This window comes from Stegostoma tigrinum, chromosome 29 (genome assembly GCF_030684315.1).
Source record: "Stegostoma tigrinum isolate sSteTig4 chromosome 29, sSteTig4.hap1, whole genome shotgun sequence".
In the NCBI taxonomy this organism is placed as follows: domain Eukaryota; kingdom Metazoa; phylum Chordata; class Chondrichthyes; order Orectolobiformes; family Stegostomatidae; genus Stegostoma; species Stegostoma tigrinum.
In genome coordinates, this window is record NC_081382.1 from 39,352,834 (window position 1) to 39,373,690 (window position 20,857).

The 20,857-nt window shown below is 41.7% G+C and overlaps 2 protein-coding genes and 1 long non-coding RNA gene across 7 annotated transcripts in view; 1 reads left to right on the top strand and 2 right to left on the bottom strand.

Annotated features, from left to right (window-relative positions):
• LOC125465400 (torsin-1A-like) lies at positions 1 to 11,324 on the bottom strand. Its single transcript, XM_048558851.2, has 5 exons — positions 11,116 to 11,324; positions 7,651 to 7,916; positions 6,715 to 6,890; positions 5,191 to 5,318; positions 1 to 3,292 (listed from the first exon to the last, which is right to left on the bottom strand). Exons 1-5 carry the CDS (start codon positions 11,300 to 11,302, stop codon positions 3,030 to 3,032), a joined length of 1,020 nt encoding a protein of 339 aa, XP_048414808.1. The 5' UTR covers positions 11,303 to 11,324; the 3' UTR covers positions 1 to 3,029.
• LOC132206055 (uncharacterized) overlaps positions 6,506 to 20,857 on the top strand; it is a 15,378-nt gene continuing 1,026 nt past the window's right edge. The window contains exons 1-2 of the long non-coding RNA XR_009442786.1: positions 6,506 to 6,566; positions 19,958 to 20,030. This is a non-coding gene — a long non-coding RNA (uncharacterized LOC132206055). The remainder of the gene's footprint in view (positions 6,567 to 19,957; positions 20,031 to 20,857) is intronic.
• Positions 13,740 to 20,857, bottom strand: part of LOC125465401 (torsin-1A-like) — a 14,820-nt gene continuing 7,702 nt past the window's right edge. For all 5 annotated transcript variants that reach the window (XM_059638390.1, XM_048558852.2, XM_048558855.2 and 2 more), the window contains exons 4-6: positions 19,247 to 19,422; positions 17,918 to 18,045; positions 13,740 to 16,573 (exon numbers count right to left, since the gene is read on the bottom strand). In XM_059638390.1, the coding sequence (XP_059494373.1) occupies positions 16,332 to 16,573; positions 17,918 to 18,045; positions 19,247 to 19,422 (546 nt within the window). In that variant the 3' untranslated portion in view covers positions 13,740 to 16,331. The remainder of the gene's footprint in view (positions 16,574 to 17,917; positions 18,046 to 19,246; positions 19,423 to 20,857) is intronic.

A 20,857-nucleotide genomic window follows, 5' to 3' on the forward strand; every position in this document is an offset into this window, starting at 1 on the left:
TTAAGGTTACAAAATATTTTTATTTTATTTCAGCATGAAAATATAAGTATTACATAGATGATTCATCCATCCCACCTTGTACTTCCGTAATTTATTTTCACCCCACCATAAATTAGAATTTATCAATACTGGTTTGCCGCACATAAGCGGAACATCTGACCTTTTCGTGTTAGCTCCTTGATGGAGGAATCAAAAAGAATCCAATAGCTTCTTCTCACCCCTTGCTCTATTTTCTTCTGCTGAAATACTGACATTTTTCCTCAAATTTGTACTAGCTTCTGCATGCCTGCATAGAAACTATGAACAGGAGGAAGCCATTTGAACCTGCTCCACCATTCAATATCAGAAGTCACATGGCACCAGGTTATAGTTCAAAAGGTGTATTTAAAATCACAGACTTTTGAAGCACTGCTCCCTCACCTGGAGTCGCACTTTGAAAACTTGTGATCTTTAAACAAATCTGATGGATGATAACATGGTGTCATGTGATTTTTGACTCTGCCCCCTCTAGTCAAACACTGGCATCTCCACAACATAGCCATTCAACATGATCACGGCTAATCCTCTATTTCAACGCCATACTTTCCTCTTCACACTCCACATTTAGTATTTAAAAAATGTAAATCTTTTCTCAATATACTCCACAGGTTTAATGGGTTGACCAGTATCTCCATGTGAAGAAATGGTTCCTCATTTTGACCTAAATGACTAACCCTCAAGATCACGATCCCTGGTTCTACAATCCCAACCAGGAGAAACATCCTCCCTCATTTAGTCTGTCCAGCCTGGTTATTTTATACCTTAAGTCAGATTCTCTCTCATTCTTCTAAACTCTCGTAAATGCAGATTCAGTCAAACCAATCTCTCTCACAGGACAGTCCTGTCATTCACAGTACCAGCCTAGCAAACCCTGCCCACACTCCATCTATGGAGAGTATATCCTCTTAGGTAGGGAAACAAAACCGCACAATACTCCATGTGCAGTCTTACCAAGGCTCTGTGTAACTGCAGTCAGATATACCAACTTATGAACTCATCCTCTTGCAAGAAATAGCCCATGCCTTTCTAAATACTTCATGCATCTGTCTGTTTATTTTACAAAGTATCCCATGTTCCAAAAATCAAAGAGAAAAGGAACTTTTAAATCTTCCTCCTCCACCTTCATAATAACTTTAAAATTGATTAACATTACTCACTGCTTCCCCCATGCAAATTATACCAAAAAGAAGCACAATCTGAAAGTACCTGGAGATGATAAATAGGGAGATAATTCTTGAATGAGTTATAAAATGTAGCAAATAAAACTCAGTCAGAATAGCACTGCATTGCTGTTCAACTTCAAAAATAAAAACTTGAATTAATAATTTCATAAATTTCAAAGTTATAAAAAAGTACCTAACAATGGTAAAGCCAGAATCAAAAGTGTTACTCGTTCTGAAATATAATCAAAGAAATAGTGTTTACATACAGATCAAGATTGTCTTAAAAAACACTTCAAGGTTAGTCCAATAAGCTTCCCACATTACATGTAATGTGTCAGATCAAGTGCTCCCATTTACATGGTGATAAGAAGTGTGCAAACATGAACTTTCCTCCAAAAAGCAGTGGATTTTACATCCCCTGTACCTATTTATTTCAGTGTCATCATTCCACATCCCAATTAAATGCATTTGTGAAATTAGGCCACAATTAATTTTTTGCAGAAACGCGCAAAAAAAATTTATATAGTGATCATTGGAGAAGATTCACTCTCGCCTTGGAACTATTTCCCATCATTCAAATGTAATTTGAATAAATTCAGTAGTGCAAAATTGCTGTGGACTCAAAGCTACTGGAATCTAGACTATGGTCGCCGAAGTTCATTTCAGAATATTCATAAGCTAAAAGGCAAAAGACATTGACCACAACAATTACAAATGCAAAAGCAAGCCAGATGGGCAGGGAGAGACAGAACGAGAAAAGTACATTGACAGACAGACACGTAGAAAAACAGAGACAGAGAGATGGGGAGAAAGACAGAATTTATCCATTGATATGTGCTAAATTTAGGGGGAGACGATGGCCTAGTGGTTTTATCGCCGGACTGTTAATCCAGAGACCAGACAACATTCTGGGGACCTGGTTCCAATCCCGCCACGGCAAATGGCAGAATTTGAATTCAGTAAATATCTGGAAATAAAGAATCTAATGACGACTGAATCTATGGTCGATTGTCAGAAAAACCCATCTGGTTCACTAATGCCCTTTAGGGAAGGAAAGTGCCATCCTGACCTACATGTGACTCCAGACCCACAGCAAAGTGGTTGACTCAACTGCCCTCTGGGCAGTTAGGGATGGGCAAAAAATGCTGTCTAGCTACTGACGCCCTCATCATGTAAATGATGAAAGGAAAAAAAAAATTAGACTTGAGATGCAACTGTGAAAGACAAGCACACTGCCCCAAAGCGGAAGACAACCCAATGCGCAGACAGGGTTCCTAAAAGTCTGAACAAAACATTATTCCCATACAACATTAAAACATGACCATCACTCAGCTGTTATTTGCTGAATATCTGTGCTCAGTCTGTTCCACACTCTAGCACAGTTAACTATTAAAGTATCTTTTTCAAAAGAATTACACACTGTTTCAGTGCATGATCAAAGAGCATAAGTGAGTTTTTGTTGCAGACTTGGCATGTTGCTATAATTATGATTTTCACTTCCTCTTAAGTACTTAAAATACAGGCTAGTTTTTGGCTAGCAACCCTCAAGTTTCATTCAATCAAATGTCAAGTGCAAAGGTTCACCGTTTATACAAATATGAAAATGCACAAATAACTGGCTTCAATTTTGTAGTCTTGTTTGTCATAGACACAATGTTTCACACACAAAACGTCCAAAACTTCAGAAACCTCCAGGATCAAGTCTTTCATTTATGTAAACATTAAAAAAGTGTTCAGCCTGGAATTCTCCAAATAAAAAGGGATTCTATCATTACTGTTCTTCACCATGATGCATCATCGGGATTTTTTTTTAAAAAACGGAGTGTTCTACAATTCTGAATCTGCGGTCGTCCAATAATTCACTTTTGCAGCCACGGTTTTGCAGCCCTTGACTGAAAAGATTCTTTGATCTTTTGGAAAGTATACCATCTCCTCCGCCACTTTGATGGCCACTTGGTCAACATCTTCAAAATGCATCGAGTACAATTCAGCTTTTGCACACAACACAACGTGCTTGTACTCCAGTGGCAGAAAAGGAACAAAATAATCTATTAGGTTTTTGTCAATGAGATGGGTGTGCCAGAATCCACCTGTAGAAGGATAAAGCAAAGCAAAAACATGAATCTCAGTCACGTTCGTAAAATGCACAGGTGGTCAGATTCCTTTTATCATAAAACATTTTTTTTTAAAAAAAGTCCAGGGTAATGCCAAAATAAACAATGTTAGAATCCCCACTGTGTGGAAGCAGGCCATTCAGCCTATCAAGTCCACATATGCAGTGAATTAAAATAAATTCATCCAGCATCTTTCATCAAATGTCCCAAAGAACCAGACAGCCAGTGAACTATTTTTAAAATAAATGTGGACACTCTTGTAATGCAGTAAATCCAGCAACCAATTTGAACACAGCAAGCTTCCGTAAACAATGTGATAATTACACTGCCACCTCTTTTTACTGATACTGCTGCAGGAATAAATATTACCCGATACCCGCTTTTCTCTAAAATAAAGACACTAGGACCTTTAACTTTCACCCGTGGGAGCAGACTGGACCAGTATTTCACAACTCGCTTATATAATGGCACCTCTGGCAATGCTTCTCTCCCTGGGTATCGCACTGGGAGAATCAATTTGAAAAATCGCAATCTCCTGACTCACCAATGAATATGCTACCTGCCAAGGCACAGTTGGTAGCAAGTGGCAAATATACGCAAGTGAAACATAGATTAAAAATTGTTAAGTATTGAAAATCATGCCATTCACATTCAATTAACGTCCTCTGGTTTTTAATCCTTCCACCAATGAGAACAGCTTCCCTCCAAGTAGTCTGACTCAATCCCTCCAGACTTGAACACTAAATGAACCTTCTCTATGTAGTAGTGCTAGTTTCTCAAAAAAACCACATTAAATGCTGAAATCTTTCTTGTAAGATATGTTTGTCACCCTTTTTAAAGCCTTCCCACCTTTGCTCAAGTGCGATGACTAGAACCGGATACAGTACTTATTTTGAGGCCAAATCAGTGAAGCTCAGCTTGGCCATTATAGTATTTCTCAGCGTTTTCTAGATTTGCAATTTATTTATTCACTGGGGTCAACTAACCTCTGTTAAACAGTCTGCTCAATCTGCAACCAAAAATAGAACAAGGGACGTCGAGCAACTCTAGCTCTTATTGTATAACTCAGGAGACTGTTCAGTTCATCGTATCTATGTCATATCTTCGAAACTATCCAGTCCTGCTCTTTCCCCATTGCCCTCAAAATACACATCCATTATTTTTTTGTGAAAATCATTTGAAAAGAAGATAAAGCAGGTTTCTAGGTAAAAGGTGAAGCCTAAATAGGTCATTGAATCTGGCTGGATGTACTGAGCATTCCCAGAGTGTTAAGATTTCAGAAATGGACAAAATTTTAAACCTTCAGTCAGGTAGATAAGTATATGTAAACCAGGAAACCTGGTATTCAGACCTTTCATTCAAATTATGAGGGATGGTTTTTTGCTTTTATATTCAGAAAAGAGAAATATGGAAAGACAGCATTAGAACTTGGATCAACTGGAGAGAATCATTTGAGTCACTGGAAGACTTAATTGGAGGGAAGTGCTGCAGTTCTGTCATAGCATGGAGAGATGGAACCATTTACACTGAAGCTCAACGTTGAAACTAGTTTCGAAGGGGCACTGCTGGGTTGGTGATTCAGCCATATAATTTGTCTCCATGAAGCTAAGTCACTATCTGCCCTCCATAAGATGTAGGGACAAAAGCAGGCTATTTGGCCCATTTAGTCTGCACTGCCGTTTAATGAGATCATGCCGATTTGATAATCCTCAACTTTACTGCCTTATCAGCCATAAATCTGTCCATATGAGCCTGCAGTATGCTTAACAATACAGCCTTAACAGCGCTTTGTTGTAAAGAATTCCACAGATTCACTAGTTCTCTATTCATCCCCTTCCATTCCCAGTTCAAATAAATGCTGAACCAAGACTTACTCTTTTTGTTGTTGTAGACTTCTAAGGACAGACTGGTCTCCAAGTCTGTCCATTTAATATCTTCCCTTTTCATCCCACGCTGCCAGAAATCTAGCACAACATCATTTATCTTTTCCCCACCAGCATTGCTATTCACAAAGAAAGCAGAGACAGATTACTTTACTGCAGTTCATTTCAGGAGTCACGATGTGGAGGTGGACTGGGGTGGACAAGATCAGAAGTCTTATGACACCAGGTTACAGTCCAACAGTGTTCACCTGACGAAGGAGCAGTGCTACGAAAGCTTATGATTTCAAATAAACCTGCTGGGCTATAACCTGGAGACGTGAGACTTCTGACATCATTTCAGGAGCATCAGCAAGAGTAAAAGGTCAAAGATTTTAAGTGATTGGCAGAAGAACTAGAGGAGAAACGGTGGGGTTTCTTCAATATATCAGCTATAGCTCAGGTAGTCAACATTCAAACTCAGACAAGAGTTTATCAGTTCAAGTCCTACTCCATGAACTTAGCAGGAAAGTTAAGATCAACAGTATCAGAGGATCCATCTTTCCCTGAACGTGTTAAACTGATTGCCCTCTGAAGAGTTTGCTGTGCATGATGTGACACTGACCCAGTGTTCTATTTTTGTGTTCTCGATTGAGGGATATTGATACCAAAGATAACTCTTGCATCATTATTTGAAATATTGCCATGGGATCTTTTACATCTACTTTAAAGGCCAGATACACCCTCAATTAAATGCCCATCCGAAAGATGATACTGGAGCATCAGACTTGATGTTAGATTGGAAGTTGGTAATATAAATGCAAGTTGCTGCTGTTAGAAATCCTTCCTGATCTTCATTTCCTTGGGAGAGAAGTATAATAGGCAGCTGATCTGATATTTCCCACATTATGCTATTGCTCAAAGCCAACATTATTTTCCCAGTGAACCCCACCACTCTAACAATTTAGGCATGTCCATACATCATGCCCTACAAGAGATCCTGAATGGTCTTAAATCGGGGTGAACCTGGGAAGGATGTATCCCTTTGAAGTAAGGGACATGCTTTTAAAATTAGGAGTTACCCTTTCACAACAGAGATGGGGAACTTTTTGTCCCTCTTCGTCTCTCAGATCACACAACGGTCTGTCTGTATCAGAAGGCAGCAGAGGTAGGGTCATTAAATAGTTAAAGTTAGAGGGGGATAGGTTCTTGTCAAATAGGAGAATCACATGTTATTGTGAGAGCCGGCAATGTGGAATTTGAAATACCAATAAAATTCTCAATTCGAGGCCAAATGGTTTATTTATGCTCCTGTTTTGTCTGTTCATACAGATGTGCAGGGTAAAGAATGGAAAGAGAGGCAAGCTCACTGGCTACGTCACATCCATCAGGTAACTCTAATCCATTTCCTGATTGCTATGCATAATGCTAAGGAATTGAGTGGCATGCTGCCTGGCCATGCTCTCTGACACAGGAGAAAGAAAAAAAAGCCACTGTGCCTTAAAAGTGCAACATACCCAAAGGCCAGCTCATACTTGCCTCAGGAAGATGAACATCGCCTTTCGATAAACCACTCCATCAAGCTGGCTGTAGTATTCCAAAAATGGTTTAATGGAATCAATGAGCTCAGGGTTCATTTTGTCCATCTCATCAAAAATAAACAGGGACCGCCCACACAGGCTAACATTCCCGCGAATCCATTCCTGCAACTGTTGCTGAATTAATTCAAAATAGAAAATAAAATTTAAAAGTGAATGTTTGAATCTGATAAAAGCCAGACACCTTATTCTTCAAGTACGAGTTCTATTGACAGCATCATTCTTGGTAGCTCCATATCTTCAAATACTTCTTTTAAAGGTTCTTGCTGCTGTTTTTATTATTCGCAATCCAGATAAAAAGGTATAAAATATTAACTTCAACTCATGAGATTCTCCCATGGAAATGCACGTGAATAGTTTCACTTAATATTTATGCGGGGATAAATAAAACCACTGCTTAAAGTGGGCAACATCACCAGACATTACCGCCACTTCAATGTGGCTGCTTATAAAGGCATATCCTTAGCCAGACTGGTGACAATTGGTCAATCATCCCATGAATCACAGACTGCTTAGTGACTGACATTTTTTAAAAACACAAAATGTGCTATCTTCCATGTTACCTATTCCTCAGAACTGGAAGATGCTAAGAGTTTTAAACAATTAGAGGTAGGAGAGGGAGTGACAGAATGTATGTTGTCGCTCAAAACGTAGGCATCAGTGCAGCATTACTTTGAACTCGACCAGTGGCTCAGCGACGAGAAACTTCAATTCAGTATTCTCAGTCTACAGCTCGACTGGATTAAAGTACATCATCAGGTTGGATAGGACATTGGAGAAGGAACCTTACTGTGTCTAACCCAAGCTGTACCTGCTCTGATTTTGAATTATATATAAATGACATGACTATGACAGAGAAAAATAAGCTGATAATTACTATATACTTGCTGGTATGTTGAACATTGGGGAAGTGGTAAGAAGTCACAAATTTATGAACATATTTACTGTCCATTCCATTTTTATAAAGACTTTCAGCTATTATTTTACTGACAAAGCTTTTGCCAGTACCAGTCCAGCCATGTAGAGAAAGGGAGAGAGGCTTCCTTGCATCCTTGTTACTCAAGAAACCTTCGATTGCCTTCGGAATCACATCCAATGCAATATGCTGTCCAAACAGCTGCTCCCTCAAAGAGGCTTCTAATCCTATTTCAAAAATCAAACAGGAATGCACAGATAAATACACATGCAAAGCACAACTACAGTCTGAGAGAAACAGAACAGCAGATATTCAGGCAAATTTCAGTGAAGAATAAAAGTAATGGGAGTCATAATGGTAGGGGATTTCAACTACCCCAGCATTAACCAGGTTAATCATAATGTGAATGTTTAAGGGAGCAGCATTCTTAAACGTATCCAGGACAGCTTTTTAAGCCAGTCCATGGAAAGCCCTACAATTATCATTTTTTACCAACCATCAATTTTTGTATTGGTGGGAACTTTGATTTTATGCCCAGTTTTATCTTTTACCATAACAATCTTGAGTCTAACAAAGTTAAGATCGCTGCCTGCAAAATGCTCACTCACTGATTCTTCAATCACTTACCCAACTTTGTTATCTAAAACTAAGTCCAGGAGTACCTCCTCCCTTGTAGGGCTTTCCACGTACTGGCTTAAAGAGATGCCCTGGTGCATTTTAAGACTTTAAACTTTCACACTATGACTAACCCAGTTAATGCTGGGGAAGTTGAATCACTCAAGAGCTGATTGAATGGTGCAGTAGGACTTAGGAGCAATATTAGGTCCTAAGTTACTATGTTTTTTGTGCAATAAATATCGACTAGGACACCAGGATAAAGGCTGGTGCCATTTTCCCTGGAGCTTTGGAGGCTGCGGGGTGACCTTATCAGGGTTAATGAGGTCATGACGGACATGGAGAGGGCAAATAGTCAAGGTCTTTTGAACCCCTGTACCCTGGGAAAAAGTAAGGGGCACAGGTTTAAGCTGAAAAGGGGAAAGATTTGAAACCTAAGGGACAACTTTTTCCCACATAGAGGGTGGTGTGTCTATGGAATGAGCTTCTAAAGAAGTGATGGAGGTTAGTACAACTACAACATTTAAAAGGCATCTGAATGGGTACATGATTAGGAAAGGTTTGGAGGGATATGGGTCAAATAATGTCAAGTGGCACTACATTAATTTAGGACATCTGTTCAGCATGGACAAGTTGACCAAAAGGTCTGTTTCCATGCTCTTCGATTCTATGACTCTTATAGTGTATGGTACCAACAGCCTCAGCACTGTACTTTGTGCTCAAACTCTACAGTGGGATCTCAGAACCTTGACTCAGAAACTAAACTGAAACCAACTAAGCCACAACTGACAAACAGAAAGCAAGAAAAACTTCCTTATTCTTCATAAAGCTTCTAAACACAACCGAAAAGTATTTCACCAATGAGATTAATAAAAGGCCAACAAAACAAAATCATGCAAGGTTTTAAAAGTTTGAAGTGCAACAAAGAAAAATTAAAACAACCAAATGCAGTACCAAGCTGCGACTCACTGAACTTTTATCTAGTTGCAGACCCTGACTCTGCATTTTGCTTCTACCCAATCCCCTCCTTGTTTCTTTCATCCCACAAAACTCCAATGCTACACTTCACTTCTAAGCTCTCTAACCCTGCCTCTACCCCACAAACCTGCACCCTGTCTCTAACCACCTTCCTGACACTCCATTTTAGTTCTATCCTCAACTAATCACCTGGCTTAAACAACCTCCTAGGCAACCAGCTTGTAACTGATGTCCATTTCAAGCCCACCAACTCCCACAGCTACCTAGAATACACCTCCTCCCACCGACCCTCCTGCACCTCCCCCCTATTCCCAATTCCTCCGCCTCATCTGCTCCCACGATAAGACATTCCAATCCCGCACATCACAGATGTCCAAGTTCTTTAAGGACCGCAACTTTCCCCCCAACAGTGATCGAGAACGCCCTTGACCGCGTCTCCCGTATTTCCCACAACACATCCCTCACACCCCACCCCCGCCACAACCGCCCTAAGAGGATCCCCCTCGTTCTCACACACCACCCTACCAACCTCTGGATACAACACATCATCCTCCGACACTTCCGCCATTTACAATCCGACCCCACCACCCAAGACATTTTTCCAATCCCCACCCCTGTCTGCTTTCCGGAGAGATCACTCTCTCCGTGACTCCCTTGTTCGCTCCACACTGCCCTCCAACCCCACCACACCCGGCACCTTCCCCTGCAACCGCAGGAAATGCTACACTTGCCCCCACACCTCCTCCCTCACCCCTATCCCAGGCCCCAAGATGACATTCCACATTAAGCAGAGGTTCACCTGCACATCTGCCAATGTGGTATACTGCATCCACTGTACCCGGTGCGGCTTCCTCTACATTGGGGAAACCAAGCGGAGGCTTGGGGACCGCTTTGCAGAACACCTCCGCTCGGTTCGCAATGAACAACTGCACCTCCCAGTCGCAAACCATTTCCACTCCCCCTCCCATTCTTTATATGACATGTCCATCATGGGCCTCCTGCAGTGCCACAATGATGCCACCTGAAGGTTGCAGGAACAGCAACTCATATTCCGCCTGGGAACCCTGCAGCCATATGGTATCAATGTGGACTTCATCAGCTTCAAAATCTCCCCTTCCCCCACCGCATCCCAAAACCAGCCCAGTTCGTCCCCTCCCCCCACTGCACCACACAACCAGCCCAACTCTTCCCCCCCACCCACTGCATCCCAAAACCAGTCCAACCTGTCTCTGCCTCCCTAACCTGTTCTTCCTCTCACCCATCCCTTTCTCCCACCCCAAGCCGCACCTCCATCTCCTACCTACTAACCACATCCCACCTCCTTGACCTGTCCATCTTCCCTGGACTGACCTATCCCCTCCCTACCTCCCCACCTACACTCTCTCCACCTATCTTCTTTACTCTCCATCTTCGGTCCGCCTCCCCCTCTCTCCCTATTTATTCCAGAACCCTCACCCCATCCCCCTCTCTGATGAAGGGTCCAGGCCTGAAACGTCAGCTTTTGTGCTCCTGAGATGCTGCTGGGCCTGCTGTGTTCACCCAGCCTCACATTTTATTATCTTGGAATTCTCCAGCATCTGCAGTTCCCATTATCTCTGCTCTGCCTTGGCTTGCTTTGCTTTTACCCGTTGTCCTTCGATCTTGCTTCTAATCCCAAAGATGCATTTTATCTCCACCACCAACCCCGACCCCTTTTACCTGCCGACCCCTACCCTGCCCCTGCCCCTTCCCCTTCTACCTGCTGACCCTGTGTCCAGCTCTGACCCCTGACCCTGCACCTTTTACCTACTGACCCTGTTTGACTCCAACCCCTGACCCCTTTTATCGTCTGACCTTTCACATCCAGCGGTACCCAGGCCCTGGTGCAGCATTCCTGGAAGCGACAGTTTAAATAATAATAATAAGCCGTAGAGGCCGCTCCCACCAGGAAGGCGGTGGTTGTAAAGAGTTCCAGCGCCGCAGTCAGTCCTGGGGAAAGAGACAGGACAAACAGCAGCAACTCCCACCTCCCAGGCGCCATCTTCCGAAGCTCGTGCGGAAAGGGAAACGGTAACTTGGACAGTTCCGCCCCGCAGAATGGCATCGACAGACGTCACGACCGCCCTGCAGGCTGCGCTGTCCTTTGCTCCTATTGGTCACCGGCTGTGCACGTGGTGCTGCGGGCGGGGCTGGTGTGCAGGTGTGAGGATGGCCAGGTGATGCCTCGGCCATGTAGTTCTTTACCTTTTGGTGTGACTTGGGTGCCAATGGGAAAACTTAACATACACTAACGAGGGAAGTCATCAGGGACTGGTGCGAACGCAGAGTTGATGATGATGATGATGATGATGATGATTGATAAAAGTCTGTACAGTTAGGAACTAGAGTAGTCCATCCAGCCCCTTGAGCCTGTCCCACCACTCAATAGGATCATGGCTGATCCAACATTCTTCATGTCTACTCTCCTGCCTTTTCTCCATAACCCTTGATTTCCCGAGTTACTTCGAGCCTAAAGTCTACACGAGGACTCTACGCGCCCACTCCCTATGGCAAGGAGTTCCAAAGGCTGTCAACTCTCTGACAAGAAATTCCTCCTCATCTCAGTCTTAAATTGGCCATTTACTCCGAGACTTCATATTCAGGTCCTAGACTCAGCCATGATTGAAAACACCTTGTCTGCATTTACCATCTCAATCCCCTTAAGTATCCTATATGTTTCAATGAGATCATCTCCTAATCTTCAAATTTCCTATGAGTAGAGTCTCAAAATTGGTTTCCTCAAAAGACAATCCATCGTACTGGGGATCACCCTAGGCAACCTTTTCTGAACTGCCTCCAATGAAATAATGATTTTTTTTTCGATTGAGAGACTAAAACTCTTCACAGTACTCTAGATGTAGCCTCACCAGAGCCTTGTACTGTTGTAATAAGACTTCCCTACTTTTACACTCCAACCCTAGAGATAAGTGCCAATATTCCATTATCCTCAGAGATAATAGGAACTACAGATGCTGGAAAATCCAAGATAACAAGCTGTAGAGCTGGATGAACACATCAGGCCAAGCAGCATCTTAGGAGCAGGAATGCTGACCAAGGGTCTGGGCCCAAGGCGTCAGCTTTCCTGCTCCTAAGATGCTGCTTGGCCTGCTGTGTTCATCCAGCTCGACACCTTGTTATCTTCCATTAGCCTTCCTGATTACCTGCTGCGCCTATGTGTTAGCTTCTGTGCCTTGTGTACAATTACCCCAATTACTTTTGGAGCTTTCTGCAGTTTTTCTCCATTTAAGTAATGCTCTTCATATGTTGCCAATCCTTCCCAGAACAAAAGATAAATAAACCTGGCAAATGACATATACTAATTTGACTCATCTTGTACACTTCAAATTGGAGGTCCAGTACAGAGGGATTTCAGTGTCCTGGTTCATGAGTCACGAAGTTTGTATGCAGGTACAGTAGGCTGCTGGGATACTATCCTTTATTATGAGAGGCATTGAGCACAAGTCAGGAGGTTATACTTCAGGTGTATAGGGCATTGGTGAGATCATATCTCAAATACTGTGGATTTGGTCTCCTAGTTTAGGGAAGGATATAAATGTGCAGGAGGCGGTTCTGAGGAGGCTTATTAGATTGACACTAGGAAGGAGTAGGTTGGGTTGTAAGGAAAGATTGGACGGGCTGGACTTGTTTCCATGGAGTTTAGAAAGTGAATTGTGACTTGATTGAAGTGTAAAAGATACTGGATGGTCTGAACAAGTTGCATGTGGAAAGTATGTCTCTTCCTCTTGGTCAGCCTAGAACTTGAGGGGGCTGTTTTAAACTTAGTTGACTGACTTTTTTTGGGACAGACATGAGATTTTTTTTAACTCTTTTGAAGGTTTTGGAATTTTAGAAACATCTGCCTCAGAAGATGGCAGAAGTAAGATTAGTGAATATTCCTAAGGTGAAGGTTGATAGAGTTTTGTTAGTCTTAGTAATCAAAGGTTCTGGGAGAAGGGGACTGTATGTGGGAAGGTGGGAATGTGGAATTTAAAACACAAACTGATCAGCCCTGTGATCTTACTGAATGGTGGAGCAGGCTCAAAGAGCTGAATGGTCTTCTTCTACTCCTATTCTCTATGCTCCCATCTTAGAGAACTACAGAAAGATAGAATGGTTACAGCACAGAAGAAGGCCATTCACTCCATGCGGGTTATTTTTTAAGAGCAATTTTAGTTGATCCCTTTCCCCATTCCCCCAAATGCAAGTTTTCCTCTTTCAGATCTCTATCCAGTTCCTTTCTGAAAGCTATTATTGAATCTGCTTCCATCAGTCTTTCATGTCCAGATCATGATGACAACTTCTGGGGTCAGTAGTAGTAAAAAGGGAGCATTACATCTCTGAAACAAACAAAATAAGGATATAAAATGTCGACTTTTTACCAGTGGCTGTGTCCAACGGGAAGTTAGTATGGCTGTCATTTATCCAAAAATGCTCAAAGAAACTTTTAAATTAATTTTATTCACAGAATACTGCTAAGTACAATCGCATTTGCAATTCACAAACAGCGATCAGATCAATAACTGGAATTTTGTGGTTTAATACAGGTTTGAGGGAGAAATAATGGTCAGATCAGTGCCAGATTGCCTCATTTTTCTTCAAATAGTGCAACTGAATCTTTTATCCTGAGGTTACCTGAGAGAGCAGGTTGGAAAACAGCAGCTCCTACAGTGCAGCAACTCCCTTAGTACTGCAAGGAAATGTCAGCTGGTTAATGTGCTCAATTGTCTGAATTGGGGTTTGAACCCACAACTCTCTGACTCAGAGCCAAAACACTGCTCTTCCTGGTCAGAATCCTATCCATTAGGTTGGTTTGAGGGATCTTCAACAACCTTGATGTTTGTAGATGAAGACATATAGTGCAAAAACCAATCATGCAGCACGAAGCTGACAGTGTGAATCCAGGGAAACAGGAGTTTAATGCCTCACTCGTACGGGTGCATACCTGACTTTCAGGCGAAGGCGTCCTGTGAGAGCCAAGTACATCCACACGCTGCCATTTCCAAACTAAGAATGCGAGACAGCCACTTCCCAAAACTGATGTTCCACTTAAACCTACGAAGCATTTGGTGGAATCAAATAAAACTGTATTAAAATGCCCTGAACTAGTCCGCTCAGGTTTGTGCTGCATGACACAACTCTTAAGTACCAACTCAACCGAAATCAGGTTAAACTGTGTAGTTTTAGTCGTAAACCGTTCATAGATAGAGAAAAATACCGCCCCACTATTTTGCTGTCATGAGCACAATGTCAAATCAATATGGCTGGAAGTTTTCTTTTGGTTCTGAAGAAGATTCTTTGGATCTAAACATTAACTCTGTTTTCCTCCCCACAGACGTTGCTGGACCTACTGAGATTCTCCAGCATTTTCTGTATTTATATCAGATTACCAGCTTCTCTAGTATTTTGCTTTTATGTTAGAATGATTTTTGGATCGATTAAGCTCTCATTTACGTTCAATGCTTTAATTCTCTTTAATCCCAGATTGCTATGTCCTGTGTCCAAGTACCCCTGTCTGCCAACATATAGTTATACCTTCTCCTTAAACAACTCAATTGATGATGCATCCACGGCCTTACAGCAGCAATCCAATTCATATTTTCACAACTCTCTATGCAAGGATATTTTTCTTCTCCTCGGAGTACGTTACAACAATTCGATATTGCGGTGAAACCATCATTATCCGTTGTGCTTGGGAATGGCTGTTGCAGGTTATAAAAATATTTACAGCCCTGCTTCGTATGCATCTTGGGATGAAAAAAATAAGTTGTAAACTGTCTTAAACTTTTCAATGTGCAGTCGAGACCCCAAGTGGTCAGGAGTTGAAATTTTGGGATCCAAAGTGCAATGGCTACTGTGGAACTCCAACCAAGTTATGAGAGCTTTGCTTCTTCTGTAACGTGATGCGGAGGTGCTGGTGATGGACTGGTTTGGGCAAAGTCAGATGTCACATGACACCAGGTTATAGTCCAACAGGTTTATTTAAAATCAGAAGCTTTGGGAGCGCTGCCCCTTTGTTGGGTAGCTTGACCTGATTAACCTGTTGGACTATAACCTGATGTTGTGTGACTTCTGATTTTGCCCACTCTAACAGGTCTCTCAAAGCAACCTGCAATTCACTCTCACAATACTCACTGAGGGGTCTTCACAGTTTTCAGATTTTTGAAATGGTGTCATAGGGCAGGAAGGTTTGGGAAGTACAGATCTTAACCACTTCACTCACATTTCATGCATAATTTACCTTTGCAAGTAAAATAAGTTTCAAGTGCTTGGATTCATCTCTTTCTAATGTCACTTGCAGATTACATCAATATCACGATCATTAATTCTTTAAAATGTACTAGATTGTGTTTAACACCATTTAGGCACTCGTCAATAACCCATTATTTTTAATGATGCTGTGTTGTATATCCTTTCCTGTACATATCAGAAGCCTAGACGATAAGTAAAGATCTGCAAGAAAAGAAAATGGAGGTTTTTAAAAGTGTGGTCATTAAGACATCTGCTGCAAATTTCACATACTATCCAAAAGGCAAATGAAGAGCTGTTTGAAATGGCATGAGCAAAAATAACTCTGAAAAGTGACATGCAGAATAGGATGTCAGTATTTCAGCCATTGTTCGTGTCTTTTCCAGGAGGCAAAGTGATGGCAGCAGAAAGAGGTCTGATCCCAGTTCTGAGGAAGTGTCACTTGACCCGAAACATTAACTCTGATTTCTCTCCACAGATACTCCAGATCTGCTGAACTTTTCCAGCAATTTCTGTTTTTGTTCCACGTCTAGTTGGATAACAGATGACACAGGTGGTGGTTAGATGTGCTACTGTGGGTGAGGATGGCACGACATAGACAAACATGGTGTACCAATGCAACAGATTCCTAAATGGCAGAAATGGAGACCAGCAGGAACAACAGTCTAATAATGGGCAATTCAGTTAAAAGAGTCATCAGTGAATAAGTGCATCATTAATCAGTCCCAGGGATTCTGCATACGCCAAGGAGATATGTAAAAGTTTCCTTCTGTAGGTTCTCCAACTTAGAAATACAGGTTCACTTTGGAGGCTACAGTCTTACAGCCTTTTTGTGACAGCAGCCTCTCTTCTGGGTAGTAGACCATACTGCTTGCAATTGTGGTGACAATGCTCTCATTGATCTTTTTATCCCTGGATGCAATTTCCGCTCTCACGCAGGACTCAACATGTTTGAACTCCAGGGGTAGGAAGGGAATGAAATGATCAATCAAGTTGTGTTGGATAAGGTCAGTCTGCCAGAAACCACCTACAAGGAAAATATTTTTAAATGTTAATAATTCTCCTTTTTATGATTTTCAGAATGAAAAAAAATTGAGTACTCCCCTTTCAGTGTTAATTTCTCTCCTGCAGACATGACTCCAATGTTCATTACTCTCCACTGCCACCAAACCCCAACTCATTATTTTAGTGATCATTGGCCGTTTGAGACTTGTTAAAAAATTATTTGGTCATTTCCAGGATGTGTGTGTCGCTGGCTGGACCAGCATTTACTGCCCATCCCCAGTTCTTTTTGAGAAGAGGTGTTAGGCTGTCTTCTTGAGCCAATGGCGTTGTATTGTGTAGGTACACCCACTGTGCCATCAGGGAGGGGATTCCAGGATTTTGACCCAGCGATACTGAAAGGACTTTGGCATATTTTCAGGTCAGTATGGTGCGTGGCTTGGAGGGATACTTTCAGGTGGTGTTGCCCCATTGCATTTACCACCCTTGGCCTTCTAGATGGAAGTGGTTGTAGGTCTGGAAGGCGTTGTTGAAGGAGTCTTGGTGAATTTATGCAGTGCATCTTGTAGATGGTACATACTGCTGCTACTGATTGTCAATGGTGGAGTGACTAAATGTTTGTGGATGTGGTGCAAATCAAGCAGGCTGCTTTGTCTTGCATAGTGTCATGCTTCCTCAGTACTGTTGGAGCTGCACTCATCCAAGCAAGTGGAGAGTACTCCATTACATTCCTGACTTGTGCATTGTGAACAGGCTTTGGGGAGTCACAGGATGAGTTTTATTCTAAATTCATTCACAGGATGAAGGTGTCACTGGCTAGGCCAGCATTTTTTGTCCATCCCTAATTGCCCAGAGGGCAGTTAAGAGTGCGTCACATTGCTGTGGGTTTGGAGTCACATGTAGGCCAGACAGGTTAAGGATGGCAGATTTCCTGACATTTGTAAAGGCAAACCCAGGTGGGCTTTTCCTGAATCAGCAATTGTTTCACTGTCATCATTAGGCCCTAAATTCCAGATCTTCTATTGAATTCAAATTCTACAATCTGCTGTGGTGGGTCAGGGTTAGGGTTAACCATTATATTCCCCTTTTTTGCCATGAATTTATGTTGTTAAAGAAACTCTACAGCTTCATGTGACTTTATTTCAGTGACCGACCACCACATAAACCAAAATAAAAACAATGTTCTATCAAGCTAGGTTTAATTCTGGGATCCGGAGACATTGTTCACCAGCTGGGATCATAACAATGTAGACAGCTGTTCAAGAATGGAGCTGTGGTGGGGAAGAAATGTGAAGCAGACAAAGTATATTTTGCCAATTGCAAGTTTTATGCATTACTTTATTCCCTATTGTAAGTGATGTGTACTCACTGTTGTTGTTGTTGAAAACTGTCGAGGAGAGTTCCTCTTCCAGCTGACTCAGTGTAATGCTCTCCCTTGCCTTTCCATTCATCAAAACACTTAAGGTAAATTCACTTATCTTGTCACCGCCAGTATTGCTTTCGGATTAAACAAAACACAATCAAGTGTCATTGGTCATCCCCAAAAGGAAGACATCACTCCAAGAGGGAATTCAAGAAAGTTAGCAAGGAGTAAACATGTGGGACTTGTTACCTCACGGAGTGGTTCAGACAAATAGTGTAAATAAAATTTGGAGGAAGATAGATAGATGCATCAGAGAAAACTATGCTAATAAGTTTAGATGAGGAAGAATGGGAGGGACAGGAGGAATCTCTTATGGAGTATAAATACTGTCATTGACCAGGACGGGAGGAATCTCTTATGGAGTATAAATACTGTCATTGACCAGGACGGGAGGAATCTCTTATGGAGTATAAATACTGTCATTGACCAGGACGGGAGGAATCTCTTATGGAGTATAAATACTGTCATTGACCAGGACGGGAGAAATCTCTTATGGAGTATAAATACTGTCATTGACCAATTGGGCTGAATGGTTGGTTTCTTTTCTGTAGCACTAACAAAATGCAATGGGTGAATAGCCAAGGTCATCCCCCAAGGGTAGGGGAGTCCAAAACGAGAGTAGATAAGTTTAAGGTGAGAGGGGAAATATTTAAAAGGGACCTAAGGGGCAACTTTTTCCACGCAAAGGGTGGTGTGTGTATGGAATGAGCTGCCAAAGGAAGTGATGGAGGCTGGTACAATTACAACGTTTAAAAGGCATCTGGATGGGTACATGTATAGGAAGGATTGAAAAGGATATGGGCCAAATGCTGGCAAATGGGACTATTTTAATTTAGGATATCCGGTTGCCATGGATAAGTTGGACCGAAGCGTCTGTTTCTGTGCTGTAAAACTCTATAACTTTGGCAGGAAGAGGCACTTTTAAAGTCATTCAGGGTTTCTTCTGCTTCATTGCAAAATGTTTACATTTAATTTCATGGTGGAACCTATTTACAATGGACAATTTTCGCCTACCTCACAGGGCAGGAATCCAATGAATCGAATGGAATATCACTCTACCCCTGTTCAACATTGCTCTCAGCTGACTTTGATAGGAAGTTAAGCCACCGTATAAAACCAGTACTGCACCCAATCGCATCAGTTGGAGTTGGTTGAAAGGTTAGAGAATTGTCCTATGGTGTCACCTTCTCAGAAATAGCACAACTCTCCAGCCAAGTAAAAGGTTAATAATCACAAGTGGGAACCTTACCCAGTTTTTTCCATCCTAATCGTTACCTTAAGAATATGAATATTGCTTTTCTGTAATCTACTTTGTCGACATCACTGCTATAGTCCAGGAAAGGTTTGATTGCATTGATGAGGCCTGGATGCATTTTGTCCATTTCATCAAAGATAAACATTGATTGGGCACAGAGTGAAACATTTCCACGAATCCACGTCTGTAAGTTATTCTGCAGAATGAAAAAAAGGTACCCCCATCTTTAGATGCCTGCTTCATCTCTACATCTTAAGCAAAAAAAATCCTCCATTCACTTAAGACATAACAAGGTGTGGAGCTGGATGAACACAGCAGGCCAAGCAGCGTCTTAGGAGCAGGAAGGCTGACATTTTGGCTCTAGGCCCGAAACATCAGCTTTCCTGCTCCTAAGATGTTGCTTGGCCTGCTGTGTTCATCCAGCTCCACACCTTGTTATCGCGGATTCTCCGGCATCTGCAGCTCCTATTATCTCTCCTCCATTCACTTTTTTGGTGTTATTAGTTCCTTTAAAAATAAATTAAAATAATTAATTGGGAGAATGTTTTCCTTCTGGTTAGGGAGCTTAGTCTCAGGATGAGGTTAGCCATTTAGGACTGACATGAAAAATATCACTGGAAGAGTTGTAATCTTTGGAATTTTTTACTGCATAGCGTGAATTTCTTATTTATTTGTTCATTGCATGTAGGTGTTGCTGGCTGAGCTAGCATTTATCTTTTGAACACTTGCAGGGTACCACTTCAGAGGGCATTTAAGAGTTAACTACATTTCTGTGGGTTTGGAGTCACATGCAGGCGTGACCAGGTAAGTATAGCAGATTTCCTTCTCTTAAAGTCATTAGCAGACCAGATAGGTTTTCATGACAATGAACGATGGTTATATGGTCGATATTAAACTAACATTTTATTCCAATTTTTTTACTGAGCTTCAGTATCATCACTTTCCATGGTAGGATTCAAACCAACATTCCCAGAACACTAACAGTAAAAACAAAGTGCTGCAGAAATTAAGCATGTCTGGCAGCATTTGTGAAGATAGAAACAGAATAAATAAAAAGACTTCCCTTTGGAACCAAAGAAGAGTCATATCAGACTCAAAACATTAACTGTTTCTCTCTCCACAGTTGCTGTCCAATTTGCTAGAGTTTCTCCAGCTCTTTCGGTTTTAATTTCAAATCTCCAGCATCTGCTTTACTTCGCTTTATTTTATTCACCAAAACATTAGTCTGGAACTCTGGACTACTGATCTGGTGACATTATCACTGTGCCACTGCCTTCCCATGCTTGTTGTTGAATATATTCAAGGCAGAAAGTCAATAAAGTTTTGGACCTGAAGGGAATCAATGGCAATGGAGATGGTTTGAGGAAGTGGAGTTCAGGTTAAAGATCAAGATATAACCAGTGGAGTACCACAAGTATCATTCCTAGAACCTCAAATAATCACAATCTATGTTGATGACTTGGAGAAGGGGACAGAGAATAACATACACATTTTCTGATAATAGAAAAGTAGGTGAGAGGACTGATTGTGATAAGGACATAAAAGAATCTGGAAAGAGGTCTAGATAGGTTGAGTAAGTGGGCAAAACTTGGCAGCTTGAGTTTAATGTAGGAAAGTGTGAACTCATGCAT

Excerpts from the sequence above, each read along its gene's own strand:
- LOC125465400 (XM_048558851.2), bottom strand. The coding sequence starts at position 11,302 with ATGGCGCCTGGGAGGTGGGAGTTGCTGCTGTTTGTCCTGTCTCTTTCC. Across the intron at positions 7,917-11,115 it reads GGTACCGCTGGATGTGAAAG|GATTAGAAGCCTCTTTGAGG; the intron begins GTCAGACGATAA and ends TTTTTGAAATAG. Across the intron at positions 6,891-7,650 it reads AACATACCAGCAAGTATATA|CAACAGTTGCAGGAATGGAT; the intron begins GTAATTATCAGC and ends GAATTAATTCAG.